Here is a 23,922-nt window from a genome sequence, read left to right on the forward strand (position 1 = left end):
AAAACTAATACGTCCACAAGTTTACAACATCAGAGAAAAACACTGTATCTAAATGCTGCTGTTTTCATGACTGCACTTTTCAAAACTGAAAGAAAATCCTTAAAGAATTGCTTCCACATGGTTTTGTAATCTGAGTATACACACAACATCTGCGACGTATGCTAAATTCAAACTTTACGGGATTTTTAAGCTAAGTTCATTTCATTGGCTGCACAATAATCTGTAGACAGCTTGGGGAATTTTCTTTCTTTTGAGTAGCTATTCATAAAAACCATTGAACATGATATGCTCTTGTAGTTTGAAGGTCAATAGTGTGTCCTTCAAGGTATGTATGTAATAAACCATCTATAAAGTGCAAAGTCCACTTGTGATACATTCAGAGATAAGTCCTTTGTTCACACACAGTGAATTCACTTATCTGTAAAATCTATAGTTTGGCTTCTCCATACTAAAGCTCTAAAATCCCAATTTATCATTAAAAAAAATGGTGACAAAGATAATTGCCTTTTATGGTGTTTAATGAACACTTTACACATTAAGGGAGTTTAATCTAGAAACCAAACCAGGTTTAGAGGGCTGTGAACTAAAATTATCTAATGGAATACATTGATTTTTTTCCTCCAGTGTATGGAGCATTTCATCTCATTTTTTACATATCATGAAATACATCTAAAAATCACATTAAATTCTGTAAACCAGAACTCTGTTTTACAAAAGAACTTATGACTAAGACTAACAATGTTACATTATAGGTCTTAATATTTGTCAGTTTAATTGATTTTGTGACATTATACTTATATAATATTACATAACTGAATTCCTCTTAAATCACAATATAATCAATATAAGAATGAAATAAATTGCAAACAAAGATTTTGGTCTTAGTCGAAAGTTTTTTGTAAAATGTGGCCCAGATCGATGTCATATGGCGCTTTCGTGATGCTTGGTATGAGAGTATGCATACTGTTAATTCTGGGACGTTATTATTTGATATCAATGGTCTATATAATTTTCCACTAAATAAAATTTCTGAAGAGTATTACACTGAAACCATGTCAAACAACAGTCTGCTTCTTTTTTTTTATAGAAAAAAATTGATGTGCCTTCATTAAGAAAATATATAAAAAGTGTCCCTCTGCAGATTTAGTGAAGTGTCCCATGCTTCATGTTTATGATGATCGTTTTTCCTTTGTACTATTTTTTTTATGTATGCAATATACTTGCCAGGTGTACGAACTGTTTGTTTCCTTTTATATATCTCTGTTTGCTGTTGTAAAATGGCGCTGCTGAGGTACAATACATGATTGAAGAGCATAATATACAGAGGCCTCCAAATTAATGATTTCACACTTCAGTGATTTAAGGTGGCCTCCAAATTAATGATTTCACACTACAGTGATTTAAGGTGGCCTCCAAATTAATGATTTCACAATTCAGTGATTTAAGGTGGCCTCCAAATTAATGATTTCACAATTCAGTGATTTAAGGTGGCCACCAAATTAATTATTTCACACTACACTGATTTAAGGACATACACTACATTTCTCAATTATATATATTAATTTTTCATGATTTTTCAAGTACAATTCACTTGCATTCTATCTCGTTTCTACAAAAATCTTGGGGTGTATTACTATCTGTTTTAGAGCTAACATATTTCGATAGTTCTGACTTTATATATGTTTGTTTATTATTCTTTATTTGATTTGTATTTTAATAAATGACTATTCTTATTCCTTCAAGGTGGCTGTTACTGTTATGAAGTCATAGGATAAACAAAGCACTGTTGTGAATTTGAACAACTCTTGATTAACACTGGCTCTTGTTTTTAAATCATTCTGTATTTACTTTCCACAGGATTTCTTCTCTTTTGTAAAATCATTCCGTATTTGACCTCCCACAGGATTTCTCTTGTTTTTAAGTCATCCTATATTTGACCTCCCACAGGTTAAATCATTCTGTATTTACAGACCCTGAAACGTGCTACTACACCTTAAAAACGAACCGAACCGTTCCGTGCAAGAAACGAAACGTACCGTTCAAGAAACGTACCGTACCGTGCAAAAAACGAACCGTACCATTCAAGAAACGAACCGTATCGTTCAAAAAGCGTACCGTACCGTGCAGAAAGCGTGCAGGATAATATTATGCAAACCCCGCCCCCAAAAGCCCGAAAGCGTACCGTACCGTGCAGAAAGTGTGCAATTTATGTCACGTGACCCACTTTTTCAGCCACATGTACACGTATGTATATTATTATTAAGATACAAGATATTTTATTGACCAATCAAGGTCCCCGGAAGGCATTGTTAACAAAACGAAATATGATTTAAACATTATTTCTATATGTTCTGCATATGTTTAGTTTTATCAAATCGGCCGCAAAAAATTATTCATTTCAGCATTTTCAAGTATTTCAACAATATATAGAAAAGGTATATGAAACATTTTTATTGCAAACTATACACTTGACTTACTTTTCTGTTAATTTTTTTAAATTCAATTTTCAGTGATCAAAAATAAAGTCGGGGAAATGAAAATCGGACTTCGCGTGATAAAGGATAGGAATATATATGTATTATCATCATGTTATTTGATTCAAAGACAAATGCAACAGATATCTAACATTATTAATTATGAATGACTGAATGCTGACAAAAAAGGACGTACAAACTTCACGTGCAGATATCCTGGATCTTTCATAATGCCGATGATAAATCACAATAAATGTGAAGTGCAGAAAATAATCATTGTGTCATTTGCGACTTTAGTGTATTCAAAACAAAATTCACTTCTTCTTAAAAACTTTTCCAATTTAGGTACTGTAATTTATATCCAGAAACTTAATACGCTTTGTTTTTACACTTACGCACGCCCATGTCGGGGAGCAGTTCATGTAACAACTTTTTATAAAATCGTAAATTAATAAATGTCTGATGAGAAATGAAAAACAAATTGAAACGTAATAACAACCATTAAGACTTAGACTTAAGCAAATTCTAAAAACTTTTATTCATAACTTTTATGTACGTTATCAATATGGAATTATTCCATCGAAGCAATCAAAAATAACGTCTCATTTCCCCATGTGCACATTCTAACACAACCACAAATCCTGCAGCCGATAATCAAAGAGCCGAATAAGACCGATCGAGTGAAAACAAACTATCGAAACGTACAATTTATACGAAGTCAAAGCGTTCAGCGTGACGCCCACCTCATTAATAAAACGTGCAAACCATTCACAAAGCGTGCAGCTATTTTTAGCAAACCGTACCGTGCAAGAAGCGAACCGTACCGTTCAAGAAGCGCACCGTACCGTGCAAGAAACGAACCGTACCGTTCAAGAAACGAACCGTACCGTTCAGAAAACGAACCGTACCATTCATAAAGCGTACCGAACCGTACCGTGCAACTGGTGTAGTAGCACGTTTCAGGGTCTGTACTTCCCACAGGATTTCTCTTGTTTTTAAGTCATCCTGTATTTGACCTCCCACAGGTTAAATCATTCTGTATTTACTTCCCACAGGATTTCTCTTGTTTTTAAGTCATCCTGTATTTGACCTCCCACAGGTTATATCATTCCGTATTTACTTTCCACAGGATTTCTCTTGTTTTTAAGTCATCCTGTATTTTACATCTCACAGGATTTCTCTTGTTTTTAAGTCATCCCGTATTTTACATCTCACAGGATTTCTCTTTTTAAATCATTGCATATTAATTTACCTCCCACAGGATTTTGAAGTCCTTTTGTTCCACTCTGATGAGCTCGGTAAATTCTCGAGTGGTCACTGTACCATATCTGGGTTTGTTGGTCAAGATGGACTCCCCAAAGCAGATGCCCGGTACAAGATTACTGACGATAACTGCATCCTGAAAAATGATAGCCATGGTAGACTAGTCTCAAACATTGCAAAGGGTTTACAGATCTGCAATTAAACCATAATTGCCATTTTGAAAAGACATACTGCAGAAACAAACACAGTTACTCCTGCATGTCTACAACCAGATTAAAATCAAATTTTGTCATCTTTATTCATAAAGTTATCGTGACGGTGTATAAATGGTGCTTGGGTATTTAGACACTGTAATATAGATATATTCATAAAAAGAAAATTCTGCTATGATCATGAGACCATGTAATCTGGCCTTCAGAGAACCAGCACCTGTTGAACATTTCAATTCTGCACCTACATGTGGCCAATTATGCACATAAATTTCACTAAATAAATACTGCACCTAAAGTATCCAATACTGCACCTAAATGTATCCGATACTCAATACTGCACCTAAATGTATCCAATACTGCACCTAAATGTATCCAATACTCAATATTGCACCTAAATGTATCCAATACTGCACCTAAATGTATCCAATACTCAATATTGCACCTAAATGTATCCAATACTGCACCTAAATGTATCCAATACTCAATACTGCACCTAAATGTATCCAATACTGCACCTAAATGTATCCAATACTCAATATTGCACCTAAATGTATCCAATACTGCACCTAAATGTATGAATACTGCACCTTTAATAGGTATAATACTGCACCTAAATGTATCCAATATTCAATACTGCACCTACACCTATTAAAAACTGCATACACCTACATCTATTAAATACTGCATACACCTACATCTATTAAATACTGCACCTACATGTATCCAATTCTATAAAACTAAACCTACATGCATCCAATATCCTACCATCTAATAGGGACAGGTGCAAAACTTGGTCCATATAAATTGTAATGAAAAAATCACTTATTAATAAGATCATCTGCAGTGGAAGTACAAATAATTCAAAGAAACGAGATTTATATCATGTTTTGTCACAATGTACATCAATCAAAAATACACAAAATATATCAATTTCAGGAAAACCTGTAAGAAATATTTTAGAAAGTCTCTTTTATCTTGCAATGACTTTCAATACAAATACGAGATCCAGCATTAGGTCAGATAGCCGGATTAAATATGGATGCAGTGGGAATATTCATGACAGATATGCATTTCCGCAATAAGCCTGTATAAACAAATACACAAATTCCCATAGCTGTATAATCTTTTTTATCAATATCCACTGCCCTTACTGTGAATAATTAGGAAATAGTATCCTGCTATCCTGCTACAGTTTTCTATAGAGGTTCATAACGATGTCAGAAGCCCAAGATAAATCATATTCTGGCTAGGAAAAAAGGTGCCAACACTTTCTGATGAACTTAATTTGTGGGCCTTAGGTAAGGAACATTCAATTTACTTCCCTTGAATCAATAGTTTAAAGTGAATATCACAATGATGAGGGAGTGCTTTATTTATCTAGTAATCGCTATCCAGACTTTTCTCTTTTTCTGTCTGTCAATATATATTGATATTCCCATCCTCGCCTTGCGTGATTGGAATTAATTAATTCAGCACAATTAATAAGAAACAAATTTTATGAAGACGCAATTGGGCACATTCTCTTTCCTTGAGTATGTGTTTTATGACTGCGGAATAGGTTTCCGTGACATGTAGCTATACTTTAAATTCTCATTGCTTAGTGTCAGCACATCAATAAAATATAAATTATTAAGGGGTGCGAGAATAATCCGACAAAGCCGCTTTGAACTTGTGAAGCACCATCTTTACAGGACAGGTAGTACAATTTGCAGATCTTTTCTTGATAATCTTGACTCATCAGAGTGAAAAATATTCTGTAACAAAAAAATTACAAAATATAATTTCATTATCCACATCTATAGCGAATTACAAAGAGTTCGATTCAGTAATAGCTATTTCTGACTCTCATAGGTCAAACATTCTCTGATTTCCCTGAAATTCATGAATTTCCATATTCAAATGTCAAATTCTTAAATTCAAATTGTTTTCCAGACTGATTCCTCCTCTGGAATATGGTTTCAGAAATTTGGTGATTGTTTGGGTTGTCCTTGAAAAATGTGTCTGACAGCAATTTAGTCTTTAATTATTATAAGGATACATGCAAAACTAGACTACTGCATTTGCATTATTAAGATGCAAGGATTAACTTTGAAATCTAAATTTGTATTTTCCATTCTAGCGATTTTCAGTAATTTCCAAGAAATTAATGTCTTTATGTCATTTATTGTAAATTCATAAAAAGTTTACCATAAAGAACGATATACGACTATGATGAATTTCTGTATTCAAGGAATAGTATGAAAACAACGGAGGCATGAAGTAATTTGTAGAATTGGAGAAGCATGTGATTTTATCATATAACTTCAGGTGTAATGGAATACAGGTCAAACTGTTCCATGATTTCACAATGGTAGCTACTTATTCTCTTCAAAATCTAATTAAATATTACTACTTTAATGGCCATCTGACAACAATCAATAAGGTTACAATGCAACATTCCAGAAGTCTTTGAAGTAGCAACTTGTGACCTTGAGAAATGACCTTTGAAGATTCCCCCGTGGGTACGACATTTTACATTAAAGTGTTGCTATTAAACAAGGGTACCGTTAAGTGAGGTGCAATGCGATACAAATACACAATATACTTTATTTGATATATAAAACATGGATGCTAATTTGCAAAGCAAACTCTGTTTTAATAGATACACACAATTTCTGAAATAACAAAGATTGACAAGTGTCATTTCATTGCCACTAAAGCAGTTATTGTAATAAAATATGTGAAACAATTGTATGCTTATAAAATTGTATGATTATTGGAAATTTTAAGTTCAAGTTTTACAGTAATTTTGATGTAAGCTAGAGCCATAGTATCACTACATGGGGTTACACCCCCCCCCCCCTGTTTTTTTGTTGGGAAATTTTTACCACAGGTTACTTTGTGTCACTACAACCTCCTCACAAAATATTTCAGATCCACCCCTGCATGCTAAGTCTGCTTCAGGATCCTGGAGCCAGAGCACCAAAATTTTTCTAGTGAGAGTGATAATATCATCATTGCACTAATTGAAAATCATTATACATTAAACCCCCCCCCCCCCCCCCCCCCCCCCCACTCTCTCTTGTAGTCTGTTTTGGGGAGGGGGGTGTTAGCGAATAAGTGTGGTCAATGAGATTTCTGCAATAGCTACATATATCAGTTTATATTAACACTGTATGTGCAAGCTTTGTCATCTAAACGTGAGATACCAGATAACTATATATTGGGCTTATCCATTCGTAGAGAGAAGGAGAATTTTCACTGAATATAACCCACATCTAGAACAATCTTCAGGGACAACTGTCAGACAAACTGTATCCAAAGTACTAGGCATTGTAAACTATTTCTTCAATCAAGGATAAAACAACCATACATTATATTCACAATTAATATTTGTGAAAATACCTCTTTATTTTGATAGATTTATTCCAGAAAAATATCTTCATTGATTGTTACCATTTTCTCCAGTGACTGCATGTCTGTTTTTTCATTAGAACATGAATTCAAATCAAGCACCACCTGGAGGTAATTTAGGCATCGATCTGTTTGTATTTTTTTTTCTTCATCTTTTGATTATGTTTGGTCATTTTATGGCATTTATGTACATTAATTTTGCATTTTTCTGATTGATCTGTAATTCACATGATTTATTTGGATTTTATATTCACATGTACATTTATTCAGCAAAAAAGAGAGCTGCTTTGGAAAATGTATTATTTATTAAAAATGCATATGTTAAAGTTTTTTCATTGTAGAACTTGATTTTAACATTGATTTTGTCTATGAACATTTTTTGCCCTTTTCACTGCCCATACAGTAATATTTATAACTTCAAGACATAAATACTGGCAAATTTAAAAGTAAGAGGAAATTCAATTTTAAAACTTGAAAGGGGGGGGGGGGGGGGGGGGGTGCTCACATGGCAGAAGAGTTACTGCATGGAGAGTTCCCTATTTGTGATGGTGGTTTTTGCGCAAGAAACCTTAAGTCAACTCAGATTCATTGCACTTTCATACATTTAAGGTAGCTCACTACAAGACTTGAACATTTTATGACACTACATCACAAGATGGTGATTCAAATGTTTTGTGAAATTACTTGTATCGATCGATTTGGTGATATATATCTACATAGCTCAGTGGATAGCTATCAGGTGACTGACCTGCATTTCAAATTTGTCAGGATTTTTTGTGTTAGAATTTATTTATCATTTCATTTAGATGAATTTTTGACATACATACTTATTATACCTATCATATCTTTCATGATTAAATCATTTCGTACTGAATTGATAAACTCTCTCAAGGTGTACAGTGTAGTGAGCCACCTTAATTGATAAACAAAGAAAAAGAAGGAGGTCCATAGAATTAATGGTCACCTTCATACCCAAGTCTTTGTTTAATTGTGGTCAAAACTGTAAATCATCCAAATGAAAAGTGCTATTATAAAACTTATGCAATATTCCATGAAAGAATCAATTTATCAAGGAATTAAAATTGCCATGATGATAATAGCTATATATACAGTCCAATAACTCCAGAATAACACCTGAAAATTAAGAAGAAATACACTAATGAACATTTACCACTGATGAATTGCTCTCTGAAGTTTTTACTCAGTATGAAGCACGCAGTGGGAATTTGGAGACACCACCTACAACCCTCCTGCAATGTGTAAGTGTAAATTATCACAATGCCCGGGGACTACAGAGCTTACCTCAGTCACCTCATTTTTGTACAGATACTTTAAATTTATAAACTCTAAAGTCCAAATCATGACCAATATTAATTCAAAACCCTTCACTTGACAACTGTTCATGATATGAGTGAACTTGTTACTAGAATTTCATTTTCGTAGACTGTATATAATTTGTTGCATACTTTAAAGCACCAGCTTGAGTTTCAATAGAAAACTTACAAATTTTCTGTGGGTCAGTGGCAATCAAATTTGCAATCCATTAAGCCCATTCACATGTACTCTTTAATTCGAAATGGATTTCAGAATTGCTCAATATCGTTCGCATTCACAGACAATCGCTATGAATTTCGAAAACATCAATCCACATTTATATCACACAAAGGAGGTGGAACTGTTAAATTAGGACTTAAACTTTGGTGTTTGAATACAAATTAGACTTGTGTCCATATTACAACTGAAAACCAACCATACAAGAAATGAATGATGGAAATAGGTTGTGAACTTCCATATGTATGAAACTTATTTTGACAAATTCTTTCTATTTTTCTTGCATTCCATGGAAATCTGAATAAGTTCTGAGAATAGCAGAAATGTAAAAATAAATCCCATTTTACGATTTTTATTTTCTTTCCTGTTATGCAAATTACTATTCAGTCAAAGTAGTGGATTTGATGTGCTCAACAAACTAACAATGACACATTTAACTTTGGCATTGTCATTTTGAATTCAAATCCAACACGAGTGTGAAGAGGCTATTAAACCTGATAATGCTAAAACCCACAGTCTGTGATACTTGAACATGTACATGTATATCAATTCAGTAATTGATCCTCAGATTTTTACAATTCATAACAAGAATAGCTATTATTGGTGACCTACAGAATATTCTGTAGACTGATTTCCTGCATGGCTTCCCTTATGATCTTTATGAGATCCAACTGTTACCAAAATTTTATTGTCATTGATTGATTGACAGATTGTATCTTGTATCTTGTTTAACGTCTCTCTCGAGAATTTTTCACTCATATGGAGACGTCACCAAGACCGGTGAAGGGATTCAAATTTAGGCCTTTGCTCGGCGCTTACGGCCATTGAGCAGCGAGGGTTCTTCAGCGTGCCACACCTACTGTGACATGGGACATCCATTTTTAAGGTCATCTCCAAATTAAAATTCATTAAAAAATAAAAGTATTTTTCTGTACAGACATTTGAAATTCATTTTGATCTTTGCAAAATGAAATAAGAAAAGTCAAACTTTGAAATTCCAAACAAAGACAAAAAAATTATGTTAGTGGTAAGGTTCTCTGTGAAAATGACCACTGATCTTTATACAAGGAACTATTCCTGCAAGTCTATCAAAATCAGTAAAAATTGGCTTGGTACACAAGACTGAATTATGAAATTGCTATATATACATATATCCTTCTGCAAGTCTGCTACAAAAAGATGAAAAGTGAAAGACTTTTGCAACTAGTAATACATGTATTCTCAAATCAGCTAACATATTATGAATACCATGTGTAAACAATATGACTTGTTCACAATGACAAATATTAGCATGAAAGAGACAGTCGAAAAATGTGTAGAATTATCGGAGAGTGTAAAAAGTTGCATTCATGACATAAAACACTAATGTGTTACTAATTCTCCAACTTGTGCAATATTGGTGATTATTTCTGGAGAAAGACACCTGTATTTCAGTTGAATTGATTAAGTCTGGGACGCTAATACCACTTTTCTAGAGGGCACTTCATTGCTGTCACATTCCAAGACTTGAAATCAAATTTTGTAAGAAGATTGATATCTCACAAGTCCCACACAAAATATCTTCAAGAAAATTGTCTGACAGCTCATCTAAGAACTTACACAATATATTCTAAATTAAATTTTGAAGAACAAAATTACCGTATTGGGAAAAAAAGTAATTGGATTTGTTTTATTGCAGTCAACAGGGGCATTATATTGCCTATACCTTACACATAACATTTAAGATCTGTAATGCCAGAAGGAAATTCTATACTTTTCTGAAGCTTCATTTAGTACGAGATATAAGCAGGTCAAGCAGGCAAGATCCTCAGTGTATCCTGTGCATTATTGTATCTACCCGGCAAAGAGTGATGTGCAAAAAATCCAAACTTACTATTTCAGAATGTAGTTATTAGTTGAAAACTATTATGAATTTGAAGGGGGGAAAATGAACAAAACAAAGACCAAAACTGATGTATGCAAAAGAAGATGGTTGAACTGGAAACGTTTGTATGAAAATACATGTTTATAACAATCTATCAATATTTTATTGCCATATCTTTCAGCCAGGCATGTGTGTGTATGTGACTGATTGTACGTTTGTCTGTAAAAAAAAAAGTGTGCTCTCCTCTACAAGAATTTTGAATGTTTATGTAATGTTGATGTGCTGTTACACTCATTTTCCTGTATTAGAAATACCCAAAAGACTCCCAAGCACCTCTTCCTTGATAAATATGTTATCACAAATCAGACAATGCTCCACAAGCTGTAATTATAAGCTATTTGCAAAATAAAATGTTGTGAAGATAATGGTCAGATTGGGAAAAAAACAGATTCTGGAAATATATTGTAAATGTATTGCCTACGAAGTATAGATTTTTACAACAAACTGATCTTCTTCTGTGTTACTATATAGTGTTCAATCTGAAGTGATATTATCAACACTGGCGTTCAACATTAGGTAATTTTATCACTGGTGTTCAACGTCATGTAATTTTAACACTGGCGCTCAACATTAGGTAATTTCATCACTGGTGTTCAATGTCATGTAATTTTAACACTGGCGCTCAACATTAGGTAATTTTATCACTGGTGTTCAACATCATGTAATTTTAACACAGGCGTTCAACATCGTGCAATTTTAACACTGGCGTTCAACGTCATGTAATTTTAATACTGGTGTTCAACGTCATGTAATTTTAATACTGGCGTTCAATACACGTGCCTATGCCCTTTTCTTACCTTGTGGTCTCCAGTTTCTGACACAAGGACCTCTAGGCTACCAGAGATTACAATATACCAGTTGGTACCAATATCTCCTTGGCGAAACACTACAAGATAAAAAATTTGATTGAAAGATTGTCGATCTATATCACATAACATTAATTGATAACTAAACCATGTACAAAGAAATTTGCACTGAAAAAGATGCTGCAATTTGGATGGATCTTACATCATGGTTTGGTATTGGAAGAATTAAGTGACAGCTGACTTAACGACCCTCTCATTCTGTTATACTTTTAGCAGGGTAGTAAAACTATTCCTACACCACAATTCAAAACTGAAATATAGTTATCTTAAATGAAATACAAACACACAGATCCTGATAACATACAGCACTGATCCTGATGACACACAGCACAGATTCTGATGACACACAACACATATTCTGATGACACACAACACAGATTTTGATGACAGTTCAACTTACATGTAACACCTTTATCCAAGTCCTCATAGTAACCATACACGCAGATCTGCTGGAGCAGACTTGGATGGAATTTCTCAAAAGCCTTCAAATTTTTCAAGTGGGAATAAATCAAGTCAAGTTCTTCTCCTGTACGGTCACATGGTCTACAAATACAGGATGCAATAAGCCACAAGCAATGTCTATTTTGTGGAGAGATAGAGACAAATTCAATAGGATTTTCATAAATGTTGAGGAATTTTTTTCCTGTTTACAGTATGTCCCTGAAATGATCAAGGAGCAAAGTGTGAACACAATTTAGGGCCAAAAGAAAAGAAAAAACATTCTAAACTTGGCTCATATTTAAAGATTTTCCCTATATATTTGTATGCAAAACTTTGATCCCCCTTGTGACCCCATCCTATCCCTGGGGGCCATGATTTTAACAAACTGAAATATGTAAGAAAGCTTTCATGTAAATATCAGCTTTTCTGGCTCAGTGGTTCTTGAGAGGAAGCTTTTTAAAGATTTTTCTTATATTTTTGTATGTAAAACTTTGATCTCCTATTGTGGCCCCATCCAACCCCCGGGGGCCATGATTTGAACAAACTTGAATCTGCATTATGTCAAGAAGCTTTCATGTAAATCTCAGCTTTTCTGGCTCAGTGGTTCTTGAGAAGAAGATTTTTAAAGATTTTTCCTATGTATATTTGTATGTAAAACTTTGATCCCCTATTGTGGCCCCATCCAACCCCCGGGGGCCATGATTTGAACGAACTTAAATCTGCACTATGTCAGGATGCTATCATGTGAATTTTAGCTTTTCTGGCCCAGTGGTTCTTGAGAAGATTTTAAAAGATTTTTCCTTATATATTTGTATGTAAATCTTTGATCCCCTATTGTGGCCCCATCATACCCCCAGGGGCCATGATTTGAACAAACTTGAATCTGCATTATGTCAGGAAGCTTTCATGTAAATCTCAGCTTTTCTAGCTCAGTGGTTCTTGAGAAGATTTTTCCTATATATTTGCATATAAAACTTTGATTCCCTATTGTGGCCCCATCCAATCCCCGGGGCCCATGATTTGAACAAACTTGAATCTGCACTATGTCAGAAAGCTTTCATGTAAATTTCAGCTTTTCTGGCCCAGTGGTTCTTGAGAAGAAAATCTTTAAATGACCCCACCCTATTTTTGTATTTTTGTGATTATCTCCCCTTTGAAAGGGACATGGCCCTTTATTTGAACAAACATGAAAGCCCTTCATCCAAGGATGCTTTGTGGCAACTTTGGTTGAAATTGGCCCAGCGGTTCTTGAGAAGAAGTCGAAAATGTGAAAAGTTTACGCCGACGACAGACAACGCACAAATTTTGATCAGAAAAGCTCACTTGAGCCTTTGGTTCAGGTGAGCTATAAATGGTTAATTGGTGAAAATGGTGAATGGAAATTGAGCAACAGATGAACATTTAATAATTGATTTGGGACATTTTTAAAATTCTTGTTCCTATAGTAACAGTAGTAAGTAAAGTATTCTTTGTAAAAAAAATTATTCACACACACAATATAGAATGAATACTGTATTCTTATTATTCACACACAATATAGAATGAATACTGTATTCTTATTAGCCTACACACACACAATATAGAATGAATACTGTATTCTTATTATTCACACACACAATATAGAATGAGTACTGTATTCTTATTATTCACACACACAATATAGAATGAATACTGTATTCTTATTATTCACACACACAATATAGAATGAGTACTGTATTCTTATTATTCACACACACAATATAGAATGAGTACTGTATTCTTATTAGCCTACACACACAATATAGAATAAATACTGTATTCTTATTATACACACACACAATATAGAATGAATACTGTATTCTTATTAGCCTACACACACGCAATATAGAATGAATACTGTATTCTTATTATTCACACACACAATATAGAATGAATACTGTATTCTTATTATTCACACACACAATATAGAATGAATACTGTATTCTTATTATTCACACACACAATATAGAATGAATACTGTATTCTTATTAGCCTACACACACAATATAGAATGAATACTGTATTCTTATTATACACACACACAATATAGAATGAATACTGTATTCTTATTAGCCTACACACACGCAATATAGAATGAATACTGTATTCTTATTATTCACACACACAATATAGAATGAATACTGTATTCTTATTATTCACACACACAATATAGAATGAATACTGTATTCTTATTATTCACACACACAATATAGAATGAATACTGTATTCTTATTAGCCTAAATTCACACACACAATATAGAATGAATACTGTATTCTTATTAGCCTAACACACACACAATATAGAATGAATACTGTATTCTTATTAGCCTAAATTGGATTTATTATGTGAATTTGAACTAAAAAGTTTGTTGTTCAATAGATATTTTTTATTTCAAGAAACTTAAATTGTTACTGAAAGATCAAATATTCAATGAACTACAATGTTGAACAAATTACAGTGTTGATCTAATTTGAGTAATAGAAAATTTCAGATCTACATTAGGCCTATCGATACCTATTCTTTATCTACTGTGTACAAGAAAATTTTGCTTCCAATTCACTTTCATCCATTTTGCCCTCATCATCCTAAATTAGACTCAAGCAATAAACATTTTGGGCCGAATTCAAATTGGGACAAATTAAATTGGTTTTGTTTTTTTTCGATGAATGTTTAAAAATAAATCAGGGTGAACATTTTCCAGCTTACAGTACCCTTTTCTTCATATAAAGCTTGTGTTAAATGATACATTTATCTATAAATCGTAATATTTTTGCAGTAAAACATACCGTATTACGATAAAATTTCTAATCATATATTATGCATGCATCAGTTTTAAAATCAAACTGCAGCATGCAGAATTCAACCACACAAATCAACAACTGACAAAATATCGAGCCATTTTACAGCCAGTGGTATTAATTTCCAATGAAAAATTAATCAGGGAGGTAATTAATTTTCATGCTCAACAAGAATTTCAAAAGAATGTCAAATGAGTTCAAATAAACGATGACCTCCAAGGTTCAATGTACACATAACAATCATAGCTTAATGTGTATTGGGCAATCTAATGGTAATTTGTTATTTTTGAAACTGTATTTAAATTAACTGACACAAATGAGCAGTGAATATTGATTTCAGTTTAATCTAACCAATTTCAAATAGACAAGTATATAGCACTCTCAAGACATATATCCATGAACTGCAAATCTGATGCGATACCAACTACTATAAAAAATCAATGAGGTGAATTTGCATAAAATTTAATTAACTTTTTTTTTTTTTTTTTTTAAATTAAATGAATATTGTAGAGTTATTACTAAGAAATAACAGTGTATCATATCAATATGTAACTTAAACATGTAAATTTCAGCAAATGAACTAGAGTACTTTACTTTAAATTTTGTATACAATGTATATAAGATCAGTAAAAATGAAGATCAAACCCGACCTTTTGTCTAGACTAGCAATCCACTCGGTGACCATCATCTATAGAGCAGTCATAGGAGCCTCTCTCCTCCACAATGAGATTAATGTCTCCGCTCAATTGTTCACAATCCTGTTTTAATCTTCTAAACCCAAGCTGCTGTTTAGATTGAGTCACATTTCTGTCTCATCTGAAAGAATGTACTAGATATCAGTGCCAGTAGTATCATTATCACCATCCGAGGCATCATTTAAATGGCAATACTATATAGTCTAAGCATTATTTGTAGTTCTGGGAAAAGAAGTGTTTTCATCAGTTTATCAAATCAAACTCAAAAATATTATGGGAATCAGTTCAAAACTGTAAAAAAAATAATAATGAATATATGAAAAATAAATGAAATACCTAAAACGGTACCATTAATGGCCAATTATGAATACAACCAGGAATTTTATCTCTGTTCAACACCTACCTAAAGCATGCTCTGTGTTTCCCTGCAAGAATAATAGAAAATCACTAGAATTCTCGACACAAATTGTCAAGTTCAGAACAAACGTGAAACCACGTGTGGTTGAATAATTAGACTTCACCATGTAATTCCATAAAGGCTGTAAGATAACAGACGGGTTCTGGTGATTTCTCTGGTAGCACCCGTGTGAGAGGACCCAGATATATACAAGCTCTGTTATAAGTAATCAATGCTCATATATTCATAGGTGACTGCAGCTTGTAAGAAAAATATTGACCATGAAATGATACCAGATTCCCAGTGAGGAGCAAGTTATCAATGGCACAGCCTAATGCGGTAATATCTAACCCTTTAATTACAGAGATATGGTCACGTCACACGTAACTCGTCAGAAATCTGCATAAAGAATGCCACTTACTGCTGAGAGTTCAATTCAATTTCACCGATTTTAATTTTGTCGCAAATTTTTAGCATATTAATCCCAAAATCCCTTTCGTTTTATGGTTATACATTTAAAAAGAAAAAAAAAAAGGATAAAAGACAAGTGACTTTATATAAAAAAGAAACTCACTAATTTTGGGTCACGTCAAATTATGTCTGACTTATCAAATCAAAGTCGAATCATCACCTCAACTTTAAATGCCATGAAGTGATATTGCAGTATTTTTATCACTATATCCACCAAATGTCATTAATTCATCCCGGATCACTGCAGAAAATACCATAAATATCAGGAGCTAAATTAACTTATATAGGGAAAATCCTGTCACCTGCTGTTTACAGTCTAACAGAGGCCAAGAGACACTGAGGCCCATGGGGACCGGTGCATTGTGTGTGAGTGCTGTTTGGTATATCACCCTCCTGGGAACTGTCTGCATCAAGAATTCAATATCTTCACAATCATTAGTTGACACTATAAGGATGACTGCCAGATTATAAAGGACTGTGTGTGATCTAGTCACAAACAGTGGCTTCCAAGTTCCTACTTTTCCCAAAGCAAAATTCAATTAAGAATTTCATTGGACAAAAATCAGATATTGTCATAGTACTGGCCTCACAACCAACTCTGTGATACACTGTTAAATGTGACAGGTTTTTTAATATAAATGTACACTAGTACTGTACAAAGTTTTAAACTGATTTTACGCTGATTTAACAAACAAGTACGTTCTACAACCCATCTTAATGCCTCTCATCGGCTCAGATATTTGCACGATTGTGGGAGGTTCTGGATAAGATGTGTATGTCAGTGATTTCTGGGTGGTGCCAAAACACATACAGAGTTTCTTTGTTATCATTAAATACCCATCACTGCAAACCATCATCAGAATTTTGTGATTGATGAAATATGATGGCCACAAAACCACAGGGGTGGGATATATACCCTTTTACATCTAAATTACACAGAGATTTTATAATTCAGTGTCTGACAGTTGTAGGCATTTAAAGAAGAATTATACTCTGTATTATTCACATCAGAAGCTGAATTTGGACCCCAATGTTGCATATACGAACCATACACAGAAGAAGTAAACTGCATTTTTAACTTCAGTTAATGTCCTATATTGACTTCATCATCAAATTAATGAACAATATGTTGCATCTAAACTATGCTAAAAAAAAATAGGCTTTCATAACAGCACATGCATTTTATTTCATCACAATTATTGCACAACATGATCGACATGTGGTTTTCTTCAAAATAGTTTTCTTAGATATTGGTTTTAACTAATTCCCCTTCATCTTAAACACAAGCATGTATCTAAATGCTTATAATAAAATAAGGAGAGAGATCTTAAACGAAGTTCTGTGTCAATTGACTGGAAAAAGTGGCCCAACATCAGAGACGAGAAATGTTAGAAGAGAGAGTAATGTTCATTAGTTTTCCACTGAATGTTCCTGATAAAACTTAAGTCGAAAAGACATTCAATAGGAAGACAAGGGGTTTTAACACATAATCAATTACCCCCGAGATCAGACACGAAGAAAACAAAAGATAACGGGGAAAATACAGGAAGTACCTCATGTCACGCAAACATTTCTGTCTCTAAACTCGCTTACATATATCTAAGGATAACTTCTCGTTATTTACAAGTATTGTTAAAATGACATCTAAGATTAACTTTTTTCTGAACTTGTTATTTACAAAATATTGTTAAAATGACATCTCAGGATAACATCTCGTAATTTACATGTATTGTTAAAATGACATCTCAGGATAACATCTCGTTATTTACATGTTTTGTTAAAATGACATCGAAGGTTAAGATTTAGAAATTGTAATATACGTCGAGACCCCAGTCAATGGTGACTTACCCAATATCATACAAGGCAGTGTTTGAGACTACATGAATTAAGTTGATTAACAAAACTCTCATTAGCTACAGATGTACAATGTAACTCCCTCGTTCTAATTAACACCTAATGTAATCAATTAACCTTTCTCTCTGACCTAGATAAATGAGAAATCAATTTTCATAAAAAAAATTCTAAACATTCACCTTTAACATCATTAAAACAAAATCACTAATAACCACTATATTTTATAACATTGATTATGGATGTAAGACAGTGGATATGGGCCTGATCTACAAACAACCAGAAATCAATTAAGTCCTGCAACAGATGAAGGCTTCTCATAAGTACAAAAACATGAAAGCCTTGCAGACACCTTGGAGCTGAGGGCTGGTGTCTTTAATGTTTTTTTTTAATCTTTATGGCCATAAAGTGGATTTTATTGACAAATCTCCCTTTTACATAGGTGACAACATGGTGCCCTAATTTGGGGATGTGACACATGCAGGGAACAGAAAAAGTAGTGTGCAGAAATGAACAACTTATTTTTTTTTAAATCTAAAACATTCATCTGGTTTCAACAGTCTGTTTTACCAGGAGTAACATGAAAGTGTTTTCAACAAATCTACCAGAATTTGTCCACAAGCAGTTGGATTAAGACAGCTTAGCACATAATAGCCTACATGTATAGCACAAAATAGCCTACCTACATAGCACGAAGTAGCCTACCTGCATATCACAGAATAGCCTACCTGCATAGCACAGAATAGCCTACCTACATAGCATGGAATAGCCTACCTGCATAGCACAAAACAGCCTACCTGCATAGCATGGAATAGCCTACCTGCATAGCCGAGAATAGCCTACCTGCATAGCACAAAACAGCCTACCTGCATAGCATGGAATAGCCTACCTGCATAGCACAGAATAGCCTACCTGCATATCACGAAGTAGCCTACCTGCATAGCACAGAATAGCCTACCTACATATCACGAAGTAGCCTACCTGCATAGCACAGAATAGCCTACCTACATAGCACAGAATAGCCTACCTGCATAGCACGAAGTAGCCTACCTGGAGAGCAGTCCATATGTAAAAACTCCACTTACAGACATTGAAGAAATCCTACAGACATTAGGTTGTTATTTACCAGGAACTCAATCTTCGATGATCACATTGAGCTAACACAAAATCTCATTCTCCCCACTCCAATAGTAATTCAATCTACATTTTTTACTATCACATCTTCACCACTAACATATCTCCATGACAACCATAAAAATGACTGAGGAAAAAAGGGTAGAATAGACCAGAAAAAAGACCCAATTAGCACCTTGCCACCGAGTGTGAGGTGTTTTTTCAGTCGATGTCGCAGCCTGCAAGACGTATCCTAGATGGATTAATTCGTCTTGAACAGTCACAGTTTCTCAGTTATAAATTGATGTAGAGCGAATACCAATTAGCCTGTATAAATTTGTTTGCATCAAATATGTTAAAGCAACAATATGGATTCATAAAATCTATATTTGAACATAAAAACAAATATACATGTTTTCATATATCTCTCATTTTCATGTTAATAGATGGTCACAACATTTTTTTCTAGTGCAGACATATCATAACATTTTATTTCCTAAGGTCAATAAAATCCAAATCATTAGAAATTTCAGTCCATCATATCAATAATTACATTTTTTTTCTTCAATTCATAAAAATCTGGACATGGTGAAAAATCATGTGTTTTATCTACTAAAAACTCCCACAGAATACATTGTGAATTTACATGGGAAAATAGACATCTTTGAAGAGGAAAAAAAATTGATTTATATAGTCACAATTTGTAAAAGGTTTTTAACTCTCATGCAGAAAGGATATTTCTTTCTTTCACTGTCAACATAATTGTTTCAAATCAATGGGAAAATGGTATGAAAGGGAGCTATATATATTCATGGCAATTAAAATCGATAGGACAAATTGATCTCTTATTTCTCTCCTTTTAAATCTTCACTTTGAATCCATTTGCTTTCATTGTCTTAATAATATTATAAAAGTACTATGAAAATCTAGCCACCATTAAACTGCCTCTCTACAGACACATCAATAGGAAAAGGTGTCAAGAATAGATTAGTCAGACTCTTTGAAATGTAAGAATGCTCACCTCCGAAATTTTTCAAGATATCCTACATTCTCATAGGACACTCAATACAGCAAAGAATTCAATTTCAATGAGAGAGAGAGAGAGCAGAGGGAGAGAAAGTGTGTGAGAGAGAAAGAGAGGTGAGAAAGAGAAGAGAAAGCAGAGAGGAAAGAGCAAAGAGAGAGAGGGTGTGAGAAAGTGTGGAGAGAGAGAGGAGCAGTGTGTGAAAGTAAAATGTGAGAAAGAGGAGAGAGAGAGGAAAGAGCAGAGAGAGAAGACTGTGAGAGTGGTGAGAAAGAGAGAGAAGAGTGTGAGAAAGAGGGAGGAAAGGAGCAGAGAGTGTGTGAGAGAGAAAGGGGAAACAGCAGAGAGAAAGAGGAGCAGAGTGAGAGAGAGAGAGAGAGAAGAGTGAGAGAAAGAGAAAAAGGTGAGAAAGAGGAGAGAGGAAAGAGCACAGAGAGAGAAGAGTGAGAAAGTGTGAGAAAGAGAAATGAGAGAGCAGAGAGAAAAAGAGAGAGAGGAGCAGAGTGAGAGAAAGAGTAAAAGGTGAGAAAGAGGAGAGAGGAAAGAGCAGAGAGAGAGAAGAGTGAGAGAGTGTGAGAAAGAGAAGTGAGAGAGCAGAAAGGAAAGAGCAGAGAGATGAGTGTGAGGTGAGAAAGAAGAGAGAGAAAGAGGAAAGAGCAGAGAGAGAGAGGAGTGTGAGAAAGAGAGAGAGGGAGGAAAGGAGCAGAGTGTGCAGAGAAAGAGGAAACAGCAGAGAGAAAGAGGAGCAGAGTGAGAGAGAGAGAGGAGCAGAGTGAGAGAAAGAGGAAACAGCAGAGAAAGAGGAGCAGAGTGAGAAAGAGTGGAGAGAGCAGAGAGAAAGAGAAAGTGAGGAGAGAGAGAGGAGCAGGGTGTGAGAAAGAGTAAAAGGTGAGAAAGAGGAGAGGAAAGAGCAGAGAGAGGGAGAAGAGTGTGAGAGAAAGGTGTTAGAGAGGTGTGAGAGAGAAAGAAAGAGGGGAAAGGAGCAGAGAATGTGTAAGAGAGAAAGAGGAGCAGTGAGAGAGAAAGAGTGAGGAGAGAGAGGAAAGTGCAGAGAGGTGAGAAAGAGGAGAGAGAGAGAGAAGGAGCAGAGAGAGAGGGGGGGGGTGAGAAAGAGGAGAGAGAGGAGCAAAGTGTGAGAGAAAGAGTGAAAAAGAAAGCAGAGCAAGTGAGAGAAAGTATGTGTGAGATAGAAAGAGAGGTGCAAAAGAGGAGAGAGAGGAAAGATCAGAGGGAGAGAGAGGAGCAGAGAGAGAGAAAGTGCGAGAAAGAGGAGAGATGAGAGCAGAGAGAAAGGGGGAGAGAGAAAGCAAGAGTGAGAGAGAGCAGGGAAAGAGGAGGGAGAGCAGAGCGAATACTCATATTAATTATCGCATCTTATTGGTTATACACAGGTAGCTAGTAAAAAGTTATAGAGAGAGAGGTTAGCATTATATATATAGAGAGAGAGGTTAGCATTATATATAGAGAGAGATTAGCATTATATATACAGAGAGAGAGAGAGAGAGAGAGAGAGAGAGAGAGAGAGAGAGAGAGAGAACCAGACTGTATAAGAAAAGCCATGCTGGCTTGTAGAGTTGTAGGAGATCATTAGGGTCCTCAGTCTATGTGCCATGCCAATACAAAATTCAAGTCGACAGTTTACATGGGATTGAAATCAATAAATCAGCCAGGACTATTTACTGAGACTTTGAAACATGACAGTGTGTGACAATCAGGGATATAGACATCTGATTGTATTAATCCATTGCCAGATTTTTAAAAACTTCTCTGCAGTGTTATTAGCTCTCGGTAAAATCTATAGTGAGAAGAGGTTCTCGTATTCTACAAGAATTGCTTTTCAATGATTCATTTCAAAGATAACTATATATAAAAACAAATATCATTACTAAACAAAATGTTTTTTAAAACATATGGCGACCTTGACATTTCGACCCAGTTATCTTCAGTTAATTTGTGGAAAAGGGGTCATTGTATTAGTTATGGGGACTTTCCATTGCTTGAAATGGTCATTTCTTTCAATATATGACCCACTGACCTTTGGACCTAAAATACTAATAGAGAAACCGAGTTGTTGAAGTCAGACAGATCCAGATTAATACACCTCTTTCACAGAGGCTGGGGACAAAATAACAGACATTTCTGTTGTATTCTCATAAGGATGAAAGCCGAGGCTAAAACTACAGTGCTTTGTGAATTAATCATTATACTTATCTATACATGACCCACCCAAGATAAGGACTGGTTCTAATGCACAAAGTTGACAAAATTACTAAAGAAGATCCAATATTAAAATAATACAGACATTAAGATTTGGTAGTGTATTAAACGTTAATCCTAATTCAGCTACGACCACATTTCATCCTACATAGTGATTAAAGTTGACTGCATAAAAGATCAATATAGCATTAACAATTGGCATCAAAATGTGCAACTTTCCAACTGCCATTCCAATCTTATTGTTTATAGACAATAAAAGTATCACATTCTGTCTACAGCACTTTGAATCCTGTTACTCCTTCTCCACAATCTTCACATTTCAATCAGAGTTCTGTGTGCCTCAACACTTACCCGAGTCACTCATACCTTTGAGTTTCTGGAGTTTTCCTGTACATATTCCATTAACAATTTTGATTGTGGTCTCAACAAATTGTAGACTTGACTTGTGGTTCCTGAGATTTTTCCTGTAAAAATGAAGACCCCATTTTGACCTGTTTGAACCTTCTTTTACACTTCAGGAGGATACTTGCCCGATTCAACATATTGTAGGCTTGCTTCTTTACAGATTTTACCTGTATAATAAGAACTGTTTTAGAAACTTATATGCTCCTGTGTGGCAATGTGAAAAGGATCAACTTTAAATTTAGAATTAATGTCTGTAATGAGAATGACTGGTACAGGTTACCCACTAGTCAGGGGCAACCATTATACCAAGTTCCTCTCAAGATACTGAGCAGACATACAATTCCTGACCTTGTTGATTTGAAAACCAATGGGGATCAATTACTCTTTAGGAGTAACAAGTTAGGCAAAAGGTCGACATATTGAGCAGACAGAATCTTACTCTGTCCAGTCTGACCCTTGCCCTTCTGACCTCAACATCTACTTCTAAGGGAGAACCAGTTTATGAAGTTTGATGTCAGTCAAGCAAAGAATTTTCAAGATGTTGTACATGTACATACAATTTTTTTTTTATGTCCAGAGTATATTGACCTCAAAATCAGTATTGGAGTCATTTCTCTTAGGGGAAACCATTATGACAAGTTTGATGTCTGTCAAGCAAAGAGTTATTGAGAGGACAACATAGTCTACCATATTGGTGAAAATCAATGATTGTCCTCGTTTTTAATGAGAGGCATGAAAATTGAATTATCATAACTCTAGGAGTCCTAGTTTGAAAATCTTGAATCTACACTACATGAGAATATTTGTA

General features: G+C 34.5%; 1 protein-coding gene across 1 annotated transcript in view; it reads right to left on the minus strand.

The window, feature by feature from the left end:
* LOC125649172 (rap guanine nucleotide exchange factor 4-like) overlaps nucleotides 1-16,202 on the minus strand; it is an 82,946-nt gene extending 66,744 nt beyond the window's left edge. Inside the window, exons 1-5 of the mRNA XM_048876448.2 lie at nucleotides 16,040-16,202; nucleotides 15,592-15,757; nucleotides 12,084-12,226; nucleotides 11,615-11,703; nucleotides 3,727-3,873 (exon numbers count right to left, since the gene is read on the minus strand). Coding sequence (XP_048732405.2) covers nucleotides 3,727-3,873; nucleotides 11,615-11,703; nucleotides 12,084-12,226; nucleotides 15,592-15,629 — 417 coding nt within the window. The 5' untranslated portion in view covers nucleotides 15,630-15,757; nucleotides 16,040-16,202. The remainder of the gene's footprint in view (nucleotides 1-3,726; nucleotides 3,874-11,614; nucleotides 11,704-12,083; nucleotides 12,227-15,591; nucleotides 15,758-16,039) is intronic.
* Nucleotides 16,203-23,922: the final 7,720 nt, after the last annotated feature.

The sequence above is a fragment of the Ostrea edulis genome, chromosome 5 (assembly GCF_947568905.1).
Source record: "Ostrea edulis chromosome 5, xbOstEdul1.1, whole genome shotgun sequence".
Classification (NCBI taxonomy): domain Eukaryota; kingdom Metazoa; phylum Mollusca; class Bivalvia; order Ostreida; family Ostreidae; genus Ostrea; species Ostrea edulis.